Source organism: Cibotium barometz, chromosome 1 (genome assembly GCF_041138505.1).
Source record: "Cibotium barometz isolate CiBa-2024 chromosome 1, ASM4113850v1, whole genome shotgun sequence".
Lineage (NCBI taxonomy): Eukaryota > Viridiplantae > Streptophyta > Polypodiopsida > Cyatheales > Cibotiaceae > Cibotium > Cibotium barometz.
Genome location: NC_141046.1, coordinates 22,992,915 through 23,005,082, shown reverse-complemented (window position 1 = coordinate 23,005,082; position 12,168 = coordinate 22,992,915). Strand labels below are relative to the sequence as shown.

Genomic DNA, 12,168 nt, shown 5'->3' with positions numbered 1-12,168 from the left:
CTCCCTCAAAATCAAACTTTGAAACTAACCCCCAAAGCTAGAAAATTATCAAAGTTCTATGAAGATACCTTTAGCAAAATCTCCTTGATATATTAATAGTAACTTTGAAACTAACCCCCAAAGCTTGCAAATTATCAAAGTTACCTTTAGTAAACTCTCCTTGTTGATATATTAATACTAACTTGGTACAATATTTCAAATCAAATGAGTTTAATTGAATAAGTATATCAATTTATAGTCTTTATCAATTTATAGTCTTTATCAATTGAGTAAGTATATCAATTTATAGTCTTTATCAATTTATAGTCTTTATCAATTGAGTAAGTATATCAATTTATAGTCTTTATCAATTGAGTTACATGTAGAAAAGATATCAATTGACCTACATGCGAAAAAGATATCCAATAAAGAAAAAAATTTAAGCATAGGATCACTTTGGTAGTGCATTACTTTTCTACAATGACATTGTCAAAAACAAATACCTTTTTTCATGGAGCGTGTTAATGTTAAAAACATCCTCTTGAATAACATAGTGGGTAGTTAGGCTTTATGGTCTAGACTCAATCGATCAGGGACTGACAAAGTGGTTCATTTCTTTTTTCTAGACAAGTTGCCCTTTATCCGCCGATGTAGAGGGTAAATGGGTCCATTTTCTTTCTTTTGGATATTAGGCACATCCAAGAAAAAGGGGCATCTTTGATGCTTGGCTAGATAGACATACCAATTATTGAAAGTTCCATTGAAAAGAGTTTCCATAGCTATCACATATGTAGGGGTTTGTTTAACTCACACTTAGTAAAAGAAATGTGTACACATTTGAAATGGTTAGCTTTTGCCTATAAGGATAATTATGAGACACCCTTAATAGATAGCTTGTAAGGGTTCTTAAGAGGCTATATATACCAAAAGAGAGGAAATTAAATTGAGAATCCTTCAAATTGCTTTACATATTCTAAATAAGGTAGCACAACAAGACACACATCACGTTTACCAACAATTCAAACTCTCATGTATGTTCAAGATTGCATTAGTTTCCACCCATCCTGTTCAATGAGGGATGAGAATAGAAATTTACTAAGGCAACCACATCAACAAAAGACAAAGCAATGTAGGCACCTTTATATCTTGATGTTAAAGTGAGTGGATGATGCATAATAACGGCATGGGAAGGGTACACAAATCCAATTTAGTGTACTTTTCATTGTGTTTTTGAGAGTCCTTCACGAGTTTAGAGGTTTAGCACTCCTCTTTTTATTATAGTGATTTGAAAATAGGATAGCAATAATGACATCTAACCCTATCAGGACTTCCCCACTCACATGTCCAACAATGTGCTTTTTAGTAAGGTCTTGTAGAATTCTTTTAAGGTAGCTATATGGGTGCTTTTAACTATCAGTATGGGGATAGAAGCTGAACCAATACTTGGAAAAAATTGGCCTTTAGTGTATTTTGTACCTGCTGAAATCTTGGTTGAACTTTGACCTTGACTTGAAGAAAATCGGTGAAAATTTAAAGTTTTTAGTTATAAAACCAATCGATCACATGGTTTTGTTGAAAGAAAACCGGCCACAATCCAACCTTGTCTTTTTTCTCACTAGCTAGGAAATAAAGTTTTTTGGTAGCATTGGATAGAACATGACTTGTTTGACATTGGTATCATATCATTATCATCATGAATCATGATGTATGTGGAGCCGATTGCAACATTTGCACCAACAACAAAATGCAAAAGAAAAAAGGGGGGGGGACATGTGACCTTTTCGCCACCAATAATGATGAAAATTGGAGATAGGTGTGTGTGAGCGTCCCAAAGGTGGCAAGTTGGCAGATGAGCAAACACTTACACAACCAAAATTAGGGGTAGTCGTGGAGTTCCCCTAATTTGTGTCTTTTATAGAAGGGAGGGTCAGCTGGCCTTTATATAATGTGAACCCAAGCTCTCCTCGCTTTGAGCTTTGCATTCTTTATTAATAGATATACCTTGGTACTTTCTTCTGACTACCATGATCTTGTTCCCTCAGCTCTGCCTTCAAAACCTTGGAACTACCATCATAGATTTGTACTAATGCGATCTAATCAACGTAGGTTTTGAGGCTTATTATATGGCCTTTGGGCTCATGATTAATCTAGGCTTTTCTAGACCTTTGGTAAATGTGGAGAGTAAAGACTCCCAAGGTTGAGAGAGAGGCCGTCTCAAGTGTTCATTGCACAAGGCCTAACACAATATAATTATAGCTTACCGCCTTTCACACTCTCTTCAATATATTCAAATTCTCACTATTTTTCTTGTTTTCTAAGGTACCAAAAAAAAAAGAAGCATGCTTGGAGAAAATCTGCCAACCAGTGAAAAAATGAAAGCAGAGGCAGGTACCCACAGCAAGCATACAGTCCTAATGCAGGAGCTTGCTTTAGAACAAATCTCCATTGAAGAACAGCATGGTCAATCAACTCATCAGCAAGGTTAGCTGCCTCTCTGATCACTCTCATTCACCTTTCTGGAATCAGTTATAGTAAGCTGCTTGTAGATTTTGAATTTAATAAGCTAATGTTGGTTTTGAGCTTACTAATGCTACAATCTTGGGTCGATTATTAGTTATTGGATTAGTAATTTGAGTGTATATGGTACTCTAGTTCACTAAACATCAGAATTGTATCAATGCAGGGATTAATGGCTGCAAATTAGGAGAAGTTGTGGTGAATGGTTCTGCAATTAGGGCGACATTCTTTGGAAAGCATTTCTCATATTGGGCTTTAATGCTGGCAAGTAGCTTAGCGCTAACACTTGGGTTATCATCAGCCTCTCTTCTGGGGCGTTTTTACTTCGTGCATGGGGGCTCAAGAAGGTGGGTTTACACATGGATAGAGAGTGCAGGCTGGCCAGTTATATTAGTGCCCCTGCTCTTCTGCTATGGGAAGAAATCCGTGAGCCCAACTCCTGTGACACCCAAATTATGCTTAATCTACTTAGTCTTGGGCTGCTTAACTGCATTCGATAATCTTCTCTACTCTCTGGGTTTCTCTTATTTGCCAGTCTCTACAAACTCACTGGTCTGCTCAAGCCAGCTAGCCTTCAATGCAGTGTTTTCTTATGCGCTAGTGGGGCAGAAGATATCACCATATGTGATGAACTCCATTGTGGTGATAAGCACAGGCACAGTGCTTCTGGGCGTCAGCGCAGGCTCTGATAAGCCAGAGGGCACCACAGAGAAGGAATACATGATGGGTTTCATCGTAACCATTGCAGCTTCTGCAATTTACGCTCTCCTGCTGCCTCTAATCGAGCTTGTTTACAGAAAAGTGGTGGGCAAGGCCAGCTTTGTGGTGGTGCTCGAGGTCCAGGTTGCCATCTCCGCAGTCGCTGCAGCCTGCTCCTTGCTGGGCATGTGGGTCAATGGTGATTTCAAGGCCATGCGTCAAGAGGCCATGCGATTTGATGTGGGCTTGCATGGCTACATCATGACACTCTTCTGGTCTGCAATTGGGTGGCAATTGTGCTTTCTAGGTGGTTCTGGCATCATCTTCTTGTCTTCCTCCCTCATGTCATGTGTCTTCACGACTGCCATGATACCCATCCTGCCCATCCTGGCGGTCATCTTCTTCCATGACAACTTCTCAGTCCTCAAAGGCATTGCCATGATGCTCTCCATCTGGGGCTTCATCTCTTACATATATGATGGCTACACTGTACACAAAGCCAAGAAGAAATCCACTGAGCTTCAAGTACCTTAAAAGGGTGTTAAAGATGGCACACAGTCTGTAAAAGGCCCAGTATCATTGCTTTGATGTTATGTTTATTTCTAATGATGGTTAAGAAAGCCTTAATGGCCTCTAACGAGGCAGTATCTTGTTGGAGTTAACAAAACATTCTTGGGGTTAACACAATGATTATGTGCTCTAATAAGTAGGACCAAAGGGCTCAATTTGGACTCTAATTCTGGGAGATACAAAAATGGGCCTCTGTTGACAAAATCAGGCCGGACAATTAAGTATGCCTGTTTGATGAGCCCCTTTCACATGAAATGGACGGCGTGAAAGGACCAATCACTAATTGGCAAATGGCACTTACAGTGACGCTTATTACCCCCTCTGCCATCACCCATGATCCCCCTCCCCACCCCCATGCTCTTATCCCCCCATGATCCCCCTCCGCACCCCCCCCCCCCCCCCCCCCCATGCTCTTATCCCCCCATGATGTTACGAAAAAGGCTTTTCTGGCCCGGCGGTCACTTTTGGCTGCTCAAATCTGAGACTACAAACTTTACTGTCATTCATGTCATTCAGACGTCCATGATCGTATGCCTCTCTTGTACCTTGCATATGCGTGAAAATCCTATTCATTACAAAGTTATATGTATGTATGTATATATGTGTATGTATATATGTATATGTGTGTGTGCGCGCGTTTATCTTGTAGCTATTTGCAACACATGAACATAGAGCATGTTCTCAATGCTCTATACCTTGAAGAACGTCACCAACGACAACCCGAGTATAATTTTTGAGAGAGCTTGGTAACGAGAGCTTTGGACGGAGCTTGGGGTAGGGAGCTTTTTCTAGCAACTTCTTTCTTCAAAATGTGGACATTCTCTCTCCAGCCCCTCCACCACTACCTCCTCCCATCTCCTCCAACTACCTCCCCCACCACCTCTCAGCCCCCAACCCACTCTCTCCCCTCTAGCCCAATTTAGCTCCTCCCTTCTCTCTCTCTCCCCCTTTCTCTTTCTTTTAACCCCTATCTCCCTCTCGCGCTCTCTTCCCTCTCTCTCGCTCTCCCTCTCCCTCTCCCTCATCGCCCTCTTCTTCCCTCTCTCCTTCCTTGCCCTCTCCCTCTCCCACTCTTCCTATGCATAATCTCTCCTTCCCTCTCTCTCACCCTTTCTTACTTAAAGTCATATTAGAGACCTTCATGATGACTTTCGCACCCTCCCTCTGACTCTCTCTCCTTCCCCTTCTCCCACCCTCTTCCCTTTCTCTTTCCCTCTCCCACCCTCTCCCTGCTCTCTCTCTCTCCTTCATTTCCCTCTCCCTCCCTCCCTTTCACTCTCCCACCCTCCCTCTCTCTCCTTCTCCCACCCTCTTCCCTTCCCGTCTCTCTCTCTCCTTCATTTCTCTCTTCCTCCCTCCCTTTCACTCTCCCCTTCTTCCACCCTTTTCTCTCTCCTTCATTTCCCTTCCCTCCCTCTCTCTCCTTCTCCCACCTGCCCTCTCTCTCCTTGTTCCACCCTTTTCTCTCTTCCACTCCCTCTGTATGCATTATCTCTTCTTTCCTCTCTCACACTTATCTTCAACCCTTCTCCCTCTCTTTGTCCCCCTGTCTCTCTTTCACCCTCTCTCTCTCTCTCTCTCTCTCTCTCTCTCTCTCTCTCACCTCATCTTCACATGCCTTTGCATAGCATTGATGTGAGTTTAATTTTTGCATTTATTTTTTTGTGTTTACATGACATTGCTTACTCTTTTTTATGTCAATGCATGTATGTGCCATTACAATACAATACATTGCATTGCATGGCATGGCATTGCATTTGGATGTTATTACATGTGCATGTCATTGCATGGTACTACTTGCCCTTTGCATAGTGTTGTATGTCATTTGAAGCCTTTGCATGTGACTTCATATCATTGCATGCGAGTACAATTGACAAGGTAAATAATGTACACAATTATACATACAAGATAATTTCATTCTAGGAAAGATATCTAGTATGCCTTGCATACTATTTCATAAAAAACAGTGAACAATGTAAACTTATTAAAGTTAAAAAAATTATAATTATTATTAAGGTCATGGCATAATTATTTGAGAGGAAGAGGGAGAGAGAGCGAGAGCGAGAGGGAGTGAGAGAGAGAACAACATGACAACATTACATCCTCAGGATCGAACACAAACAATTTGCAAATACAAATCCTTTATCATAACTGTTATTCAATTCCATCAAGAGTTCTATGGCCATTGCTTATCCTCCGAGGTGTAGGCAAACAATGTTCATTCCCTTCCACACTTTCTCTAGCAAGAGACGCTCAGAAGCATCATCAATAAAACCATGGGCTCACCATATAGTAATTAATCCCACCACTTTAGTCTACACTACTAAAGAAATATCATCATCACTCTACTAGGAAGTGGTAAGGATGTGAGAGCTTTCCATGCTCAAGTGCACCATCTACAGTCTTTTGCTTGACCTCGACATTGGTGGCCTCCCTAGTAATACGTGCAACAATAACAACTTCAATGCTACTTTTTGATGAGGCCATCAAAAATAATATGAAGGAGGGTTTTGGATGGTGTGCTCTACTAAGAATGCTAAGCTAAATGGTGGTTAACAAAGTTGTATGGAGGTTATCTGTGTATTTATAGTAATGGGAGAGGTGTTGTATGGAGGTTATCTGTGTATTTATAGTAATGGGAGAGGTGTTGTGCTCTTCTTTTGCACCAAACAAAAAATGATACCTTTCTTCTTTTCTTAATGTCAATAATAAAAGCATCTTTCCTCAAAATCCTACACCCCAATAATAAAGACATCTTTTCTTTCTTTTTTGGGAAAGAGTGAGTGTGTCATGAAGAACAATGAACATTACAAAATTGAATAGGTTAATATAGTTGCCAATTATGGGCAAGAGAAAATTTTACTCTCGAAAATAAATTTCATTTGGATCATATATTGTTTACTCAAAACAACAGTTCAAACCAATTTGACAAGGAAATTAATAAAAAATACAAGGCAAATGATAGTTGAAAGATCACTTTATTCTAGAAAGATTATTACATCATCCTCTCGGGCTAAAAACATCTACGTACTTATAAGGACTACAATAATCAAACACGCTTTACAATTGATAACATACCATAACTACCTAGGGTTCCTACACTTATGCGCTTTTAAGGGCTACTCTTCTTCAATTCCTCTTGGAGGGACTCCTCCTTCTCTTCGGCAATGTATTCATAACTCTGGTAAGTGTCGATAGTACTTCCAATCTTCATATTCCATATATACAAATCCCCAGAATCAATAGACTCATCCACTCTAGCATCTTTCTCCAAAGATTACAAGCCTTATCATGATTCTGATATATCATCCTATTGGGCTAAAAACATCTACGTACTTATAAGGGCTACAGCAATCAAACACTCTTTACAATTGATAATATACCATAACTACCTAGGGTTCCTACACCTATGCGCTTTTATGGGCTACTCTATTCTTCAACTCCTCTTGGAGGGGCTCCTCCTTCTCTTCGGCAATGTATCCATAACTCTTCCAATTGTCAATAGCACTTCCAATCTTCATATTCCATACATACAAATCTCCAGAATCAATAGACTCATCCGCTAGCATCTTGCTCCAAAGATTACAAGCCTCTATCATGATTCTTAGATGTTCTACCGTATCTTCGCCTGTTTTTTGCACAAATCTTTGCAAACCCTATCAAGGGTATCCTTTATGGTGTAGTTGGGGCCATTAGAAGAAGACATAATTGAGGTCAACAAAGGTTAGTTGATGACGGTGAGGGTTGTTAAGGAAGAGAACGATGGCCAAGGAGAGAAATACAATAAGAGGGAGAGGTAGGCAATAAGATTTGGAAGTGAGGATTAGAGTAAGAGCTAGGGATCATATTTATAGATACACAAAGCTAAAAGCAAAAAGGGATTTTGCATGGATATTTTCTAAATTTAGAAAACTAGATGCATGCCTATTCCCTAAATTTAGAAAAGTAGATGCATGGATAAGTATTCTGTGTAAAAAGAGGAATTGCATGAATAAGTAATATATTCAAGAAAATCTACGTATACATCAACATTAAGAAGACCTTGAAATAATAAATGAACATATTCCATCCCTTGACATACAACCATATTGATTGTCCTACTAAAACATCTAAAAAAGAAAAGTAAATAGACCTTTCTAGAGAGTTAATGTAAGATTCCTCCTCTTTTGTATCTAGAAGGTTAAGACATCACTGTATAACTTTTCCTTGACTTTAATCTTTGAAATAGCTCATTTTCTCTTAAATTGACTTAGAGAGAGATAATACGATTTTGAGATATTTCTGGATATAAAGTTACCCTGTAAGATGAATTCCCCTAAAATAGAAGTTTAAAAAGAGTTTTCCAATGTGCATTAGAAATTAATTGAATATGTGCACCTTAACCTAGGGGTACCTGTTTTTAGAAAATTTTAGATTAAGGTCCAAAGAGTGTTCTAATGGGCCTATGGGATTAATCCAAGTGTTTGGATAAGAAAAATGTAAGAAGAAAAGAAAATCCACCAAAAATGAGTAAATTTTCACATAAGATGAAGAGTTGACTAGTAGTCTAAAAATGTGAATTTTGACACCTTACCCAGCTTGCGAGACACTGCAAGGAGCCAAGGATTGCCTTTATGTAGGTGCCTAGTAAAAAAGTCTTTCCCTCCTTGTTTTCAGCATTTTCAAGCATGTGGATGACACCTTAGCAAACTAAATTGAATTGGATCAAAACTAGACAAAAAAAATGGTCCAAAAATTACCAAACAAAGCCGAAAAATTCTAGAATCAGTTTGCTTGGTTAGATGCTCACTTTTTCCTATAAATAGAGGGCTCCCCCTTTAGAAAATTTAACAGTGTGAATACACCGTTACCCTCATAATTTCTTAACAGCACACATTGATTTTTACCATAAATCAATTTTGTTCTCTTGTTTTTTAACCTCTTCTAATCTTGGCAAAGTTGCTCTTAGAAGTGGAAGAAAGCTCTCTCCTCAAGCCCAAGGACCTCGAAAATCAAGAAGTAAGCCTAATCTTGAAAGGTTTACTCCCAATTTTCATGAATTCATTATCTTAATGAGTTTTTCTTTCATAATCTTGCTTAATTCTATTCTAAGCAATAGGAATGATTGTCTTTGATTGATGAATTTTGATTCCAAGCTTTAAGCATGGGTAAGGGAACAAATTAATAGGATTCTCAAGGTTATGCCTCCTGAAAAGGCTTTTCCTATCTTCTCTCTATTCCAAACCTACTAATCTTATTAGAATCATAAATGGATTAGATTAATCTCTTTAATGATGGATTAAAATTTCCTTAATCTCTTTCTTGATTAGAAGGATTAGTGATGCTCTAAACATGGTAAGTTAAATGGATTGAGAATCTATGCATAAATGAAATTTTGCTACATGGAAAGTGTTATGTTGAGCATTCTCATTTCATAGAAAATGCGGGGAAGCTATGGCAAAAATATTATTCATTAGAAAATGAATTTAAATTTATGCATAATAAATTTTATGCTAAAAGTGGAGTTTTGAGCATTATTCATTTGCCAGAAAAATAAAGAAGGTTATGCACAATTTTTTCTAGATTCATTCAATTTATGGGAATTATGGAAAGATTCACATAAATTTTTTCTTTCATCAAAAGTGGACTTTTGAGTATATTATATTTTAGAAATTACGAGAAGGTTATGTACAATTCTTCTCTAAGTTTCAAATGGGATTATGAATATGATTCATTTAGATAAAAATGAATTAGTATGTGTGCATAAATATTTTATATTGAAAGAGGAATTATGGGTATAATTGATTTTGTAAATCCCATAAGAATGTATGCATAAATCTTTTATTCAAAAAGAGGAATATTGAGCATATTTCATTTTGGAAAAATTGAGAAAAGAAAGTGAAAATATTTTTAATTAGAAAGAGGAATCAGGAACATATTTAACTTTTGGAATTATGAAGTATACGTTTAGATTCTCGAAAAATAAAATCTTAAGTACGTTCTGAACGAGAAAAAGGTGAGTGGAAACTCTTACCAAAATTATTGGTTAAATCAAGAATTCCACCATAATCAGATTTAATGATTTATGGACAAGGGAATTACATAAAGGCTTTCTACGATGATTAAAGAATTGGTTGAGACTGGACTGAAATAGCTTGATAAAGAATCTAATCCAACCCGTATTCTGTCTCTTGGTTAGGTTTTTGACGGGAAAAGGATTTCCCAAAAAAAAGACTAGAAACATGCTTAGTTGGATGAATGTAAATACTTGAGATTAACTTATTTCAAGATTCCCTGGGAAAGGATTCTGGAATTCTTGAAAGGATAGAGGATCCAAAAGTGAATGAAAATTCAAAATTAATTGAATTAAGTCGAGAATAAAGTTATCTTTAACAAAGCCAAGTAATGGCCAAGACTTAGAAAGTTCTGTCAGCATGAAAAGTAGAGTAACTGTACTCTTAACCTAGTTGATTATGGAACAAAAATTCTAATAACTAGATCAAGGAAAGTTGATAGCCAAATCTGAGCCAAAAGAGACTATCTTGTTTGTGGAAATCCAAATAAGATGTGGAATGATGTGAAATAATGTGAAATGATAATGATATGAAATAATGTGGAATGATGTTGAATGATGTGAAGTAATGTGGAATAATGTGCAATGATGAGAAATGATGAGGAATGATGTGAAATACTGTGTAATGATGTTGAATGATATGAAATAATGTAGAATGATGTGGAATGATGAGAAATGATGTGGAGTGATGTGGAATAATGTGAAATGATATGGAATGATTAGAAATGATGAGAAATGACGAGGAATGATGTGTAAAGATGGGAATCTTACTTGAAAAATGTATTTGCATGTAAAACCTATTTTTAAAGATTGTTTTATGCCAAGAATGCTGGAGGAAGCATTTTGACTATCTTCTGGAAAGAGGTCGTGGACCTAGGTTGAGAATGTTGCAACAGCCAGACGGAGAGTCAAAGAAGGACGTCTCGCGTGGCAAGGTCGGCCGAGGTCTTGAACCAGCCTCGATTAAAATGGTGAGCTTCCAGTACGGTGGATGAGGGGCCAAGGAAGCGAACTATGAGTAAAGCGCTAGGTCACCTGCGAAAGAATCCTAGGTGCTGGCCATACGGTTTGCCTAGGATACCCACGCGTGCGTCGAGGAAGAAATGGAACATTGAGTTGGAGTTTTTTTTCTGAACACAGGTCTAGATTCTGGTTGGTTGACCTTGCTGGTCTTCCAACGGATGAGTCCATGGCTCCTTTTTGGTAAACTGGTTCTCGTTGGTTGATCTAGCTGATCTCGTTGGTTGATCTAGTTGATCTCGTTGGTTGATCTAGCTAACTCATAGTACCTAGGAGTATGATCTCGTTGGTTGATCTAGTTGATCTCGTTGGTTGATCTAGCTGATCTTCAATGGAGAGTCCTTATGGATTTTATGGATAAAAGAGATCATACTCCTAGGTACTATGAGTTAGGAACCATGAAACGGCCCCTGAGTGAAGTACTAGGTGAACCTAGAGGGATTGACCAGGTGGTGGACGCTCTGGTTGATGCCATAGGCACGCTGAGGTAGGTATGAATGGAATTTGGATTTTATGGTTGGACATTGGAAAAGTTGAAACTTGGAACCTGGAACTAGAATACTGAGGATTATGATGGAAACACTGTGGTTTTATTGCAATTCTATCTTGAAAATAGTTGAATATGAGAAAAAGGCAATTTCATATTGGGTGTGTAAGTGGTGGTGTGTCTATTTAATATTTTTGCATGAGCGCCGGCTAGGGGGCCTGGGAACTCTTTTACTTGGTACCCAGGATAAAACACAACCAAATTTTTATAAAGAGGGATCCCACCAATACAGTGGTTGGGTGGTTGGCGGCTGGATCGGTGGATTCCTACAATAAAGTTCAATTCTGTTCAAAGTTACGATAGTTGAAGTAAGTCACGGGATAATTCTTGTTCTATGGGAAAGAATCAACGGTTGTGCCTCACTTAATGGGAAAAAAGCATTGATCTATGAACCAAGTGCAAGTTCCTCCTTTGATTCGGCCATGTGACCTGCGGGTTCGGTCGGAATATAAAGGATAGTTAAGGCTCTTGATTACGTTAGAAAGATTCGAAAAGAAATTACTTGGAGGAATCGCCTACGTTTTCCCAGCAAGAAAAATTTTTTAGGATCGTTTTTGGAAAGAAACGAGGGATGAGTCTCTTGCCCGGATATTCGTGGGGGCGAGGCCCCAAGTAAGTCGCTCTACCCTGCATAGTCGTTATTCCGCTGCGTGTTTTTTAGTTAATCTACAGGGTAGGGGTCTTACAGTTGAGAGACAAAGGATATTTTATTATTGCAAAATAAAGGACCTTTTCAAAACTATAATACAATGACATCAATAGTACAAGGTCCTTTTTAGATTAT

At 38.3% G+C, this 12,168-nt stretch overlaps 1 protein-coding gene across 2 annotated transcripts; it reads left to right on the top strand.

Moving 5' to 3' along the window:
- Positions 1-1,968: 1,968 nt before the first annotated feature.
- LOC147641749 (purine permease 3-like) lies at positions 1,969-3,809 on the top strand. 2 transcript variants are annotated; one of them, XM_086817601.1, is made up of 3 exons: positions 1,969-2,081; positions 2,299-2,460; positions 2,663-3,809. In XM_086817601.1, exons 1-3 carry the CDS (start codon positions 2,066-2,068, stop codon positions 3,727-3,729), a joined length of 1,245 nt encoding a protein of 414 aa, XP_086673727.1. In that variant the 5' UTR covers positions 1,969-2,065; the 3' UTR covers positions 3,730-3,809. The 2 variants fall into 2 exon arrangements, with proteins under 2 accessions (XP_086673727.1, XP_086673643.1); XM_086817517.1 differs by having other exon boundaries at positions 1,969-2,175.
- The last annotated feature ends 8,359 nt before the right edge of the window (positions 3,810-12,168 follow it).